At 60.6% G+C, this 13,956-nt stretch overlaps 1 protein-coding gene across 1 annotated transcript in view; it reads right to left on the bottom strand.

Annotated features, from left to right (window-relative positions):
- FIBCD1 (fibrinogen C domain containing 1) overlaps nucleotides 1–13,616 on the bottom strand; it is a 32,337-nt gene extending 18,721 nt beyond the window's left edge. The window contains exons 1-4 of the mRNA XM_025475504.3: nucleotides 13,445–13,616; nucleotides 4,889–5,368; nucleotides 813–972; nucleotides 306–442 (exon numbers count right to left, since the gene is read on the bottom strand). Coding sequence (XP_025331289.1) covers nucleotides 306–442; nucleotides 813–972; nucleotides 4,889–5,368; nucleotides 13,445–13,516 — 849 coding nt within the window. The 5' untranslated portion in view covers nucleotides 13,517–13,616. The remainder of the gene's footprint in view (nucleotides 1–305; nucleotides 443–812; nucleotides 973–4,888; nucleotides 5,369–13,444) is intronic.
- Nucleotides 13,617–13,956: the final 340 nt, after the last annotated feature.

The following is a 13,956-nucleotide window of genomic DNA, read 5'->3' as shown; positions in this document are numbered from 1 at the left end:
TGCCCCCGGGAACTGCTGTGTTCCCAGAGGCTCAAGGCTCAAGGGACAGGAGGTGGCTCCATAGGCAGGGGACAGGGTCTAAAATCTGCTCCCCCGAGGGCCCCAAGGCTCAGCTCACAGCCTCTGCTTGCCCTGCGCAGATTTCTGAGGGTGTAGAGTTCTTGGGTTCGATTAGGGGCAGGTAGGTGGGGGCCAGAAGCTGAGGGCAGAAGGCTGGGTGAGCGGCTGCTCAGAGCACCCCGGCTCACATGTGCCACCCCCCTGGGCCCCCCTGGGCCGCCCAGGCATCTGCCCGGGAGACTCACCGTCCAGCCCCCGCCGTCTGTGCGCATGTCACAGTAGACCTGGAAGCCTGCAGGGTAGTGCGTGGGGAAGACTGAATAAATGCCATCCTCCTGCTGTCCGCTCAGGAGCACGTCCAGACAGTCACGCGGCGGAGAGCCTAAGACGGAGAATGCTGTCAAGCCTGCGCCTGGCACCTGTGTGCCCGCCCATCCCCCTCTGCCCTGGGTCTCCCTGATTTGTCTGTCTACCATGAGCTCCAGGGCACCAGCCTGGGGAGCAGACCTTGGCTCTGCCTCTCCCTGGGGGAGTGAGCACCCTCTGGGGCCTTGCTTTCCTCATCTGGAAAATGGGCATAGTGGGCTGGGAGAGGGGTCAACAGAAGGGGCAGGTAGATGCTCAGTGCTGCGGCAGGAAGTCCTCAGTAAACAGCAGCAGTGAGTCCTCATCAGAGGGCTGGGTGACAGGTGATGGGGGTACAAAGCTGGGCACCCACAGCTCCCAAGAAAGGCAGCCTCCACCCCACTCACCACTGGTGCAGCCCCGTGGCCGCAATCCCCTGGCAGGTGCCCTCTGGAGGTCAGCTTTGAGGCGGGGCCGGCCAACCCCCCGGTCCCTCTGCAGGGCATCGAGGACATCACTGACCGAGTTCATCAGGTGAGCCATGTGGCCTTGACTCTCGGAGAGAAGCTGTGGAGCAGCGGGGTGGGTAGAAGGGGCAGGAGGCTTCGTCCTTGTACGATGACAGCCCCTGCCCTGCTCTGGCCCCATCCCAGGTGGTCAGTGTCTGTGTATTCAGAGGATGGGGGCTCGGGTGGGAGGGCACACGGGTGCTTCAGCAGAGCTCTGTGCCCACTGCACCCCAGGCCCTGTCCTCATCCATTTCTGAGCCTCTAGACTGGGGGAGGTGACTGCAGAGAGCTCTGCTGGGCAGGCGGATTCGGCACTGGGCAAAGCTGGGTTCAAATCCCAACTCACCTGTTTACCAGTTACACAATGGGGTGAGTGACTTAACTGAGCCTGGGAGCAGGACTCCTTGTCACAATTGTCACAGAGACTGGTGACAATGTGCAAGAAGGAGCCAGCTCAGCTGGGGCCCACAGTGGGACCCACAGGACCAGGCCCACCTCGTTATGTGAATTTGTAAGGCACCTTCCAGATTACAACACACCTCACCTGACGTCTCTCCTGATGCCCAGCAAGGCTGCGAAGGCAGGGGTGACGGTTCTGCATGCAGACGGGGGCCTTGGAAATACTCCCACCCAGCCCCCACCCAAACTCCACGTCTCCGATGTCCACCTCATCTCACACACCCCCAGCACTGTCAGGAGGGAGGCTTGGGTTGCTGTCTCCTTGGTACAGATGGGGAAACAGCTCCAGAAGGAGACATCTCTGATTGAGAACGACCTCAGGCCACCTCCCCAGGGTTGGCTGGTGGGAGAGGAACCTAGGACTGCATCATTGTGCCGGGGCAGGGGGCGGGGGCAGGACAAGTGGGGGGCAGCGGTCTGGACTCATTCTGGGCTTTGGTTCAGCCCCTCCTCCATTCACTGGACAAGGGACCCTGGAAGAGCGACCGAACCACCTGTGAACAAGAGTAACAGGATCTGTGTTTCCGGGGTGGTTCATGAGAGCATGTGCTGGGGGCCTACGCGCCTAGCCCACCTTCCCCACCCGAGCCATTACCACTGCTCACCACCAGCTACCCTTCTTGGGATCTGGGTCTGGAGGTTTGTTGCTCGGCCAGCACGGCACTGACCTGCAGCAGTCAGTGCTGCACCTGCTGCCTAGAAGGTCTGGGGCCCACCAGCTCCCCACCCAGGAATCTAGGAGGCTGCAGGACGAGGAGGGGAGGGGGCTCCCGGGCCCACTACAGCCGGCCAGTGCATGCAGAGCCTGCTGCCATGTCCTTACACGCTGAACCTGTCACTTGTCTGATAACAGTTCGTTCCAGGAAGGAAAATACAAATAAATGGTGCCAGTGGTTTGCAAAATTCGGCTTGTCCAGAAGCAAGGGCCCTGCAAAGCTTATAGTCAGTTCCTCTTCTGCAGTGAGGGCTGAGGCCTGGGAAGAGGCACTGAGGTGGGCAGGGGGGATGCGGGGCCAAGGCGGCCCACCCTCCCCAGGCTTTCACTGCAGTGTCCTGTACACAGACTCTGTCAGGGGAGCCCTGTGGACCAGACGGTCGCAGGCAGGCCCCCGGGGTGCAGGGGCCATCTGCAGGGTGTGGGTGGCCGAGATCACCAGGCTCACTGGCTAAGTCTCTAGGGCACTGCCCATCCTTCTGCGACAAGCGGACACACTTGAGAAACTCAGGCACAGCCCGCTCTTGCTGGCGGGCAGGGAAGACCTCAGTTTAAACCAGCAAATGATTAAAGTTGAAAATGTACATATAAACATGCTCCGAATTAATAGGGAAAGTCAGTCCCTGCTCGCTGAGCTGCACAGATGCATTAAAGAGGACGTGGCATTTTTTTAGAGGCGGGGAAGTCAGAGCTGCTTCTGGCACTTCCCGGTCGTGTGACTAAGTTTAACCAGGGCACTCCCCCACTCTGAGCCTCAGTCTGCCCCTCCACAGAATGGGGCAATCATCTCCACCTCCTGGGGCCACTATGCTACCAAGTGCTTATTACCCAGCATCCGGCAGTTCCCTGCACTACTCTTGCAAAAGGGATTTTCAGTGGTGGCCTCCCCATTGGCCGAGTCTTGAGTTCACAAATCGTTTCCACCATCATAATAAAAGAAATGCTGGACAAATGTGCCAGACGCCAGCTGAGCCCAGCACGGCCAGGAGCTCCCACGCCCTCTTGGGTACGGACTCTGTCAGCCCCATTTTGCAGGTGAGGAGACTCAGCCCAGGAAGGGCAACCCACATGCCCAAGTCCAATAGCTGCTGCTTCGTGGAGTCTGGACTGGATCCCAGCACTGCCCCCTGAACCCTGAAGGCAGAGCCACTCAGCCCTGCTGCTCCCAGGCCAGCGCGCCTTAGATGTCTGTACACGTGAGGGCCACATGAGGGCCGCCCTGATGCTTGTTCAACTGTGGGGTGCCGGGGGTTTACGATGAGGTTCAGAGAGGTGCCTTTTAGCAAGCAGCTCTGGCACTCCTGACAGAGGGTGCCTGTGGGCAGTGCTTTGGGAAACCCAGGTCTGGGCTGGCCACCTGGGGGTCTGGGAAGCCTGGAGGAGTCAGGAGCCACAGCAACCCAGCTCTGCAAGACACATGGCCTCTGAAATCACCCTGAGTCTGCAGGAAACGAGTCAAATTAAACATTCTTTTGAGAAGTAAATATATCAGGTGAGCCGAGGTACTACGGCACCCCTAAAAAGCTATTGGTCTTGTAGGAACAGGTCTAGGCCTCTGCATAGATGGGTGGGTAGGAGACCTCGAGGGCCCTCCCCACGATTCTCCACCCCTGCCCTAAGGGCCTGGCTGACCCCATGTCTGACCAGGGGCTGAACCACTGGAGAGCAAGGTGGGGGCCCCAGGTCACCCAGAAAATCTGGAGGTCTCCTCTGAGCCCTGCTGATAGAAGGGGCAGCCGAACTCCCCTACCCCCACCCCACCCCAGGAGGGGGAAGTGCCTTCTCATCAGTCACCCAGACAGGATGACAAGGGCTATAATTTCTCCAGCTGCAGTCTTCAGAGGAGGGGAGAGACCCATTGCTCATGAGCTGCTGGGTGACCAAATGCCTGGTCATCCCCGGTGTCCAGGAAGGTCTGGGACCAATGGCAGGGTGGGTCTCAGCTCCTGGTGCCTAAGTACCTGAGTCATAGGGGTGAAAGGGTCCAAAGCCGAGGGTGGGCAGGGCACTGGAAGGCCAGATGCCAGGCCTAACCTGGCCACTGTACCCTGGACAAATCATTGTCCCTTCTTGGCCTCCATTTTCTGTTCTGGAAAATGGTGGAAAACCAAAGAGATGATCCTAAATCCCTGGTTGTATGTGGTGGGAAGCTCTTGCTGCTGCTCCTTGAGTGGCTGATGTTGGAAACTCTTCCCCCAGACCTAACAGGTGCTTGCTAGGACCTGCATTGGCTCAGAAGAGGGGAGACAATGATGGGGGGATGGGCGGAGGCAGTGGGAGAGGCTAAGAGTCTGGTTGGGCTCCCTCAGCAGGTCCCTCCTTCCCTAGAAAGCTGAGAGCATCAAATGGCAGAGAACGGGAGACAGGGAGCTGGGGAGGGAGTACAGTTCTCCCTGGCCATTTGGGACAGCAGGGGAGAGGGCTTGCCCAGGACCAGACACGTGACCTTGAACCTTAAGTCACTACAGATGGAGGCCAGGTCCTGCCTCACCTGTACTGGCGCACCTGGGAAGCCCCACGAGCCCTGGACTTGACCTGACTGTGGGATGCTATGGGGTGCTAATGCAAGTACCCAGGTCCCCAGGGTCCCCAGGACAGTGGGTTGGAATGATTTGAATCCTGGTGTCTCTGGCTGTGTGGCCTCGGATGAGAAACTCGCTTCTCCGAGGCTCATTTGCTTGATGGTAGATGGAACAGTGACACCACCTGGTTCTGGGGCCCTCGGGGATCGAGCGAAGCCATGAACATCAGGTGACCCCCAGCCCCCACGAAGACCCCAGGTGCAGCCGCAGCCCCTTACCTGGATGAGGCGGCCCTGCTCACTCTGCAGGGCGCCGAGCCCCTGGCCCAGGGCACCGAGGCCCTTGCGCAGCCCTGCGCACTCCGCCTGCAACTCCGAGGCCCGGGCCAGCAGCCGGGGCAGCTGGTCCGCCAGGGTGTCCAGCAGCTCCCGCTCCTGCTCGCCTGCCAGCCTCGGTTCGGCCCGGTGCTCGGCCAGCGCCTGCAGCACGGAGGCCTGCGCGCCCTCCAGGCGGGCAAAGCCGTCGGCGAGGTCGGGGCAGCGCGGGTCAATGAGGATGCTGAGGCGTGAGCTGTCAGCCCTCTCCACGGTGACCAGGGCGCTGTTGGCACCTGCCGGCCCGGTGCTGACGACAGGCGGGGCCGCCGTGCCAGGCACGTGGGCGTGGTTCAGGAAGAGCACGGCACCGGTGACAGCCACAGCCAGCAGCACAGCCAGGGACAGCAGCACTGTGCACAGCACGTAGCCGCAGCTGGTCCACTGCGGGCAGGCCCCGTGCGCACACAGACACAGACAGACAGACGGACAGGACAGAGGAGGGGCGGCATTAGGGCCAGAACTGTGCTTCCAGCTCTGCCCAGTGAGGGCAGCCCAGGCGGCTTTTGCGAAGCCTGGGCAAGACTCAGGGGACTCCCTTCTTGGGGCCTGGGGAAACGGAGTCATACAGAGAGGCAGAGATGAGAGACAGCAGCCCAGAGGGGAGACCGAGAGCTCAGGACCAATGAGAAAGCAAGAACGAGTGAGTGAGAGGTGCAGGCAGCCCGAGATGGAGAGGAAAAGAGAAACTAAGGCAGGCACACCTCCCCAAGGCAGCCCTCCTGGGTGGCTCAAGACTGCAGGTGAAGGCTCCCATGGCCTCAGGCCCCCTTGCTGCCATTTCCGGAGGGGAGGGGGGACCCCTGGGTGAGGGACATCACCTTGTTGAGCCTCAGTGTCCTCACCTGTAAAATGAGGCAATAATGACGCACCCTGCCCCACACGTGGGGGCCAGCCATGCGGACTCGGGAAGAGAGCTGGAACGTGACAGCAACAATGCTAAGAACTGCCATACTGTTACAGCAGAAGGAGCGCCCATCACTAAGGGCCCCTCTGGACCTGGAGCACCCACAGCCCGAGTCCCGAGGCCTGTGCAGGCCTGGGGGGTGTCCAGCATCTCCTCTCCTCTCCTCCCCAGAGCAGGCTAAGGGGCGGAGCCTGCCGGGGAACCTGGAGAAAGGTACCTCGCCTCCTTCGCTGTCCCCGATCGCTCACAGCCCCCAGGGAGCTTGTTGGGCGGCCACGGAGCATGTGACATGTGGGGAACATGAGACCCAGGAGAGCCAAGGGCTCTTGCCCCGGGTCGCACAGCAGATCAGAAGCCAGCTCAGACTAGCCCCCCAGGCCCACCTGCCCCCTGCTTCCTCCAGGGGCAGGCACCGCCTACGGCTGGCTTTCCCCCCACATTTCCAACCTTCGGGACTGGAGATGCATCTTTAACCGAGTTAGTCTATGAAAGCACTCGGAGCTGTGCCCGGCGCATTGGGCGTGCGCAGTAACTATTAGCGGCTTTTATTACCTCGTGATCAATGTGCACAGAGCGTCGGGAGGTGTCTGGTTCTTTATTTTCCACTAACGTGTTACTTCTGTATGTCCCTGGCGCTGAGAGGCACCTTTCCATTTTTCCACATTTTGACACCTCCGACGCCGGGGGCTCCTACGGCCGTAACTGGCCCTTTTTTTCTCAGTGGTACGTGGAACAGCGAGTCCTCTCATACAATGCGTCTTACTCCAAGAAAGTGCAGTAGAGCAAACAGCCTGTTTTGCATGAACTCAAATTCTACAAGTAAGTCCTGAGTCCTACCTGGCACCAGAGGAAGATGGGGTCAGGGATGAGGTGCAGGTGGACAAGAGGACCCCCCCACCCCAGGAAGGGTGCTGTGCTCTTGGCGAGATGAGGGAGACAACTCCTTAGCCCAACCGCGGACTCAGCGCTCTGGCCCTCCTCTCTCCATACCTGCCCGGGCGGCCCGTCCATCGGGGGCTCCACACACCCAGACAGCTTACTCCTGCCACACCTGGACACGTCGCTCCCTCACATTAGCTCTGCACAGAGCTCTGCTCTCTTAGCCCGAGGCACCTGCTTCTCCTGCTCCTCTTCCCAACTCCCTCTCTTCCTTCAGGGCCTGGCTAAATGCCACCTCTTCCAGGAAGCCTTCCTTGACTGTTTCCCCAGGCCTCCCCGCCCCAACCTAGTTTAGGGGGAGGCTCCTCCCCCATGTCCCCATGGCCTTTTGTCCCGCCCCACCCCCCATGGTGGCTTCTCATTAAGACAGACACTCATCACCTTTGACTCCATTCTTGTGCTCATTCAAACATCTATTCAGTGTCCACTGGGTGTCCCCATGAGCCAGGCTCCAGGCCAGTTGCTGAGGAGGGAGTGGCAGTTGTTCTAGCCCTGCCCAGGGAGAGCTCACGTCCCATGACCTGTGATCCTTAACCTGTGTGGTGCGTGCACTGGTTTGGGAGTCTCTGAAAGCTGTGCATACCAGGACGGCCGGGCTGGCAAGTCCTGGGCCCAGGACACTTAGGCCAGACCATGAGAGCCCCCGAGAGCAGCACCTGCTCGCCAGGCACAGAGCAGCTGCTTGTTGGATGGATGGGAGGAAGAGCAGATGGACCAGGTCACTTCTTGGTGACTGTGCTCACACGGGGAGGAGGTGAAGGTCCTGGCACCTACTGCGCTTGGCAGGGCAGGGACTTGTGCCCTCCATGCTGAGCCCTGGCCCTCGAAGCGAGGCCACCTCTAACCCTGAGCCATCCCTGCTGGCCTGGCACAGGATGAGTTCCCCAGGCACCTGCAGGTCAGGAGCTTCCAGACAGGTGGGCACCACCTAATCGCCACCATTCCTTGAACCCGTGCCCCATGCCTGCCCCTGAAACCTCCAAACGACCCCCTGCTATGGTCGGATTCACTTGGCAGATGGGAAAATGAAGCTCGGAGAGCAGAGGACCCCTCCCTTCCCAGGGTTGGGCCAGCCCTTGAACCCAGGGCCAGTGGCTGGAAGCACACAAGGCTGCTCGCTGTCCACAACGTTCTTCCCTGTCTGGAGCGTGACTGGGGGTTTGAGGGACGAAGCTCTGTGTCAGCAAGTGAGGCCCCGTCAGGCCCCTCCCAGAGCCCATCGGGAGACACCTTGCCCCGAGCAGCTCTGAGCAACGTCCTCCAACTGGAGAACATTAAGGTCCCCAGCTGGCAAGGCAGAGCAGCCAGCCATGTGTCCCCCATGTGTCCAGGACCCTCACCCTCCCGTGCATCTGCTTCCACCCAAGCCCCCAGCCCCTGGAGGGAAGGCAGAGAGGGAAAAGAGGAGAGAGGCTTGAGAAAGCCGCAGCCCCCACCCCGGAGGCGCAGGGGGATGATGGAGTTGGAGATGAAACGGGCCACTCAGCAGCGGAGAATTAGTCTTCTGAGATCACCCGAAACACGGACTACTGTTCACTTTTATAGGCCGCTGTTTACGTGGCTCGCAAAGGAATTTGCCCAAGATAATAAGGGAGGCTCCGGGTGGCAGGCAGCCCACTGGAGCACGCGGTGGGGCTGGAGCTCATTAACGGGCCTCTGGCCGTGGCAGGGCTGGGTGCGCACCCCGGGGTCTGCAGCAGGGCAGGGAAGGCACGCAGGGCCCCTTCCCAGGACAAGGAGTGGGGACGCTGGGAAGGTATCCCGGGCAGTGGGCATGAGAGGAGCCAGGGGCCCTGGGTTCAAGGTCCCCTCTGCCACTAACTGCTCATGTGAGCCTCCAGTTGGAGGGACAAGGCTGCACTCTGCATGACCTCCCACCCCCCAGTGGGGGCCCACAGTCAGTGGCTTCTCAGGAAGCCCAGCCAAAGACAAGGAGGACAAGATAGGCTCTTGCCAGGGGAGGCAGGAGGGAGGAAGCCCCAAAGGTGCCTCAGTGGAGGGGTAGGGTCTTTCCCCATGGCCTCCTCTGTGTCCCCAGCCTCAGAGGTGGCCATGGGGTCTGGCGGGGGAAAGAAGTACTCAGGAGGAAGGGACACAGCGCCTCGATGCCCTGCTGGGCATCGCCCCCTGCCTTCTGCCCTATTCGCTAGGGGACCCAAGTGGAGGTAGTGCCCGGGGTAGACACCTGGGGTAGATTGGGACTCTACTCCTTGTATCAAAGCAGGAAGAAAGTGTCCCTCCGGGGGAGGCCAGGCAAGGACAGATCCACATGAAAGTGGCCCTGAGCCCCCTGTCTCCTAGGTGCACCCCAGCCAAAGGCAGGGTAGCTGTTCACCATGACGGAACCACACTGTGGAGCTGTGGATCATGATAATCAGGGGTGGGTGGCGTGCGGGATGGGGTCTAGCAAGGGCTCTCAGGCCCAGAGCTGTGGGGGGGGGGCGGGGACCCCAGTGGAGAGCCTCGCTGTCCTGGGTCCCTCCCAACTTCCTCCCTCAGGTCTGGCCCTCTCTCCTCCCTTGTTCCTAGTTTTGTCTTGACCACGGACCCGCTGCGTGGCTTTGGGGAGGTTAGTCCCCCTCTCTGGGTCGGGCTTGACCACCCGCAGAATGAGAACAGTAACCTCTGCTGAGGAGGGTCAAGTGAAATCTTAGAGTGTTTTGCAAACCCTCAGCCCAGGGTACCTGCAGGCTCCGCCCCCAACCCTGCCCTGCTCTTTCCACCTGCCTGGCTCCTTTCCTATTGCCCCCCCAAAACACATTGGTCTCCCTTCAAGCGAGATCTGGCAAATGCTGTTCAACTTAAACATCACCTCCTCCGGGAAGTCGTCTCCTCCGCACTCCTGCCCTGACTTCACTCATAGCCGCCCCGCTGGACGGGATGGTGAACTCTGTGGGGCAGGGCCCGGCCCAGAGGAGGGCACAGAAAGTGACAGAGGGGAGTCAGTCCTTGGCTTGTCATCCCCGTGGGCCTCTTCCCTCCTTCTCTCCCAGCACACATCTAACCAGGTGACCTCCACCTAAACTCCAAGGAATGCGAGGACAGATGCTTTTCTTTACAGTATCTCATAACACCTGACTTGTGAGTCTCTGTTTCCCTCATGACAGTCTAAGCTTCCTGAGGCACAGGGTCACAGCTGAACATCCCAGCTGAGACGGGGACTCTAAGAACTGTCGCTGAGCAGACTCAATGCAGCGGGGCTTAGGTTACACATCAGGAAGAACTTCCCAATGAGAATTTAGTTTTCTTTCTGCAATGTTTCTAGAAGTTTCCAAAGTACCAGGAGACACTCCCTGGGATTGTCGAGGCTGACCTCTCTATGGGGTGGGGAGCCTTGAGGACAGCTGAGAAAGGAGCCCCCGCCGGGGAGAACCCGGTTACAGGGTGACTTCCTGCTCCATGCTCCAGGAGAGAAGAATCGTGTCTATTTCTAGATCCTTTCATCCGAGCAACTCCAAACTCAGGCTAATATTCCACCAACACCTCCAGCCTCATGGGTGGGAGCCCCTTGGTTCTGCAGGGGGGAGAGGGGACACTCTAATGAAGGTGGCCACTTGTCCAAGGTCAGCCGGCAAATGAGGAGCGGTGGCAGGACAGGCCCAGGGCACAGTGGCCCAAGGCAGTCCCTAGGAACAGCAATGCCAGCCACCTGGTTGGCAGTGGGGTCGTGAGCACGGCCCCGATGGGTGCCAGGGCTCTCTCCTCGGGGACGGGATGCCACTGACCAGGCTGGCCCTGGGAAGGACAGCCGGCCACCCTTCCCTTCATCTGCCTGCCGAGGCTCTTCCACCACTTGGGAGGACTGGGGTTCAAGTCACAGCTCTGGCTTCCTGACCCTCAGTTTCCTCATCTGTCAAATGGGTTGATTTTCCCTGATGCCAACCTCCTCGAAGGATTGCAGCCAAGAAACGAGAGGTGCGGAGAGACGCTGCTCTGAGTGGAGCCTTGGGCATCTATTTCCCCGGAGGAAGCAGCCCACTAACAAACCTCAGCCAGGCCCTTCTGGTGGCAGCTGTGTGGTCAGATCGTTTTCCTGGGTGGGCAGAGGGATCAGGGCACCAACCCTGCAACAGGCCACAGGCTCCCGTGACAACCACCGTCCTCACAGGTGTACAGTGCTTTACAGTTTGCAAAACACTCTAGGATTTCACTTGACCCTCCTCAGCAGAGGTTACTGTTCTCATTCTGCGGGTGGTCAAGCCCGACCCAGAGAGGGGGACTAACCTCCCCAAAGCCACGCAGCGGGTCCGTGGTCAAGACAAAACTAGGAACAAGGGAGGAGAGAGGGCCAGACCTGAGGGAGGAAGTTGGGAGGGACCCAGGACAGCGAGGCTCTCGTCTCAATAGTGAGCACAGGAAAAGCCTCGCCTCTTAGCTGAAGCTTCAGATGAGCCTGGAGCTGGTCACAGGGACAGCCCGTGCGTGCGTGCGGGGTCACCGAAGGGGTGTGGTGGGAGGTGGTGTTTGACATTGGCCCAGGCCCTGGGGCCACCAGCCCTCAGCCGCCTCTGATGCCACGGGGGCAGAAAGCTGGGCTCTGGCTGGTGGCAGCTGGGATATGTGTCCCCAGGCAGCAGCAAAGAGAGTAGGCCCTGAGGCCACATTTCAAACGGATCCCCCAGAAGCCACCTCCCCTTGAGACACGGCAGCACTTGCTGCCTCCTCACCCACAGAGCCTGGCTCAGGCTTCATGCAGTTTGATTCAGCAAATATCCCTAAGCTCCCAACCTGAGCTGCATGGAAGGGCAGGAGCCTGGGCCTGGGGGAAGAGTTAGAGATGGGGGTCGGGAGGGAGCGTGTAAGCAAAGAGGGCTCCTGGTAGACAAGGGACCCGGGGCAGGGGGCGTGGGTGGGTGGGGGACAAGGCAGGGAGAAAAAGGCAGCTGAGCACTACAGGCTGAATGCTACTGGGACTTTGAGGCACAACCATAGGACATCAGGGGAGGCTTCCTGGAGGAGGGGACATCTGAATAGGTTTTGAGGTACATGTAGGATTTCCCTGAGCAAAAGCAAAAGGGTGTGTGTGTGTTGGAGATATTGGTGGAGCCAACAAGATGACACTACAAAGGTCTAGAAATGGGCAGCTAGTGTGGGGCTAGGGTTTGGCAAACCAAGAAGCAAGCAGTCTTGGTGAGGGGGTGAGTGGGAAAGGAGAACAGGTCAGGCTGGGGATAGCCTTGAACATGTCTAGGGGGTGAGACTGCTCTTGCTAAAAGAATAAGGGGTCAGATCCCAGCAGGACAGGACTTTTTTTTTTTTTTTTTTTTTTTTAAATCTGGGAATTAAGCCATTGGCTTGGGTGCTGACCTGAAACAAAGGAACAGACCGCCTGGGAGGCATTGGGAGCCAATGGGATCAGACCTGGGTTCAAATCCTTGCTCTCCTGCTAGCACGCTGTGTGGCTTGAGCACCTACCTCAATGTCTCTGAGCCACAGGACCCTGTGACATGAGAATGTGCATCCCTGCCTAGGCTCCCCCCCACCCCGGGGGGGTGGGTGCTGCTGCAGGAAGTGAGGTTGTGCAGTTGGTTGGGAAGGAGCTTTGCAAACTGTAGAGGGCTGGGCTCCCACAACCCGGCACTGTCACTCCAGACAGAACAGGCAGGTTGCAGCCCTGGAGAGTGAGGGGCCATCAAGGCCTGGGCCTGCTGAGTCCCCTTGTGCCACCGCAAACACAAACGGCTCTTTCCCCAAAGACATCTGTCTGGGAGAAATTTAAAATTTAAAATGGGCAGCCCCATTATTTCCTCTCCTCGGTGAGCGAGCCTCCTCATCTTGCCTGCCTGCCGTGGTCCCCTGGCAGCCCGGCCTGGGGCAGCCCCAGGGCTGTCCCTCTGCTCAGCTCCCCATCTCCAGCCCTGCTCTGGCCAGCCCTGGAGCTCTGCCCTCACCGCCCCCCCTTCCTGCGCACAGCCCTGGGCACCCTCGGAGCCTGCTGCCTCCACTGCCCCTGCAGAGGCAGCAGGAAGGGTAGAAGGGACAGACCTGGAACCACGGACCCAGGTTCAAATCTCGGCAGCGCTCCATGGCCTCTAGAGCCTTGCTTTTTCTCGTCTTAAAAGCTGGAGAATCATGATACCCAGTCTTCTCACATGAGACAAAAATGTATTGATCCTTTATTGCATAAGGGGGGCCCTGTTTAAAGTGCGAGGATTTAGAGCAGATCCAGGGGATCCACAACCCCGGTCCAGAAGCTCAGGCACCAGGGGGTGGTGCCCAGGGTGGATACTTAGCAAGTGAGTAAGATGCCCATCGTGGAGGTGAGGAAACAGACACTCAGCGAAGGGTGTGATTTGTGAGGTGGCACTAACGGGCTGGTCACCCCGTGAACCAGAGGTCCCCCACCCCCTGCTCACGCGGGTACCTGCTGGCTGGCGGAGGAGCAAGAGGGCCCTCTGCCACAGCGCCCGGCTCCTGCAGGGGTGCTGGCCGCACCCGCACCCCCAAGTTCAAGCCTCTTCTAGAGGAGGAGGAGAGGAAGGCGCCACCTCGCCCCAGGCCTCTGGGAGTCTCGCGGGGTGCGCCCCAAACTCCAGCCTCGAGCTGAGCGGCCACCACCGCGCCCACCGCGCGGGCCCCGCGTCCCCACGGCCCCGGCCCCGGCCCGCGCGTACCTGCGGCTTGTCACGCGGCCGGTCCTCAAGTTGGGAAGCGCCGCCCATGGTCTTCCACCGGTCGTTGACCATCTTCCGGCCGGACTGGCGGGGGCGCCCGGCGAGGCGCGCGGCTGCGGAGCGCACAGACGCGGCGGTGGGCGCGGGCTCGGGCGCGGGGCGCGTCCTTCCCGCCAGGTCCCCGCCTCGGGGCCCGCGCCCGGGGGGCAGGGGCCGGGGCCGGCGGGCGTGCGTGCGCGCGCGGGGGAGCGCGGGTGCGGACGGGCTGCGCGGTGTGCGCGGTGTGCACGGGGTTTGCGGGGTGCACGGGGTTTGCAGGGTGCGCGGCTGGGAGCGGGAGCGGGAGCGCGAGAGCAGCCCGCCCGCCCGCCCGCCCGCCGCTCTGGCTGCGCGCCGTCCCCGCTCCCCGCTCCCCGCTCCCGCGCCTCCCCCTGCGCGCTCCTCTCCCTCCTCCCTCCTCCCTCCTCCCTCCTCCCTCCCTCCTTCCTTCTCAATCTCCGTGTCTTTTTTGT

Source organism: Canis lupus, chromosome 9 (assembly GCF_003254725.2).
Source record: "Canis lupus dingo isolate Sandy chromosome 9, ASM325472v2, whole genome shotgun sequence".
NCBI lineage: Eukaryota > Metazoa > Chordata > Mammalia > Carnivora > Canidae > Canis > Canis lupus.
The sequence above is the reverse complement of the archived record's forward strand: the minus strand, read 5'-3'. Positions and strand labels throughout refer to the sequence as shown.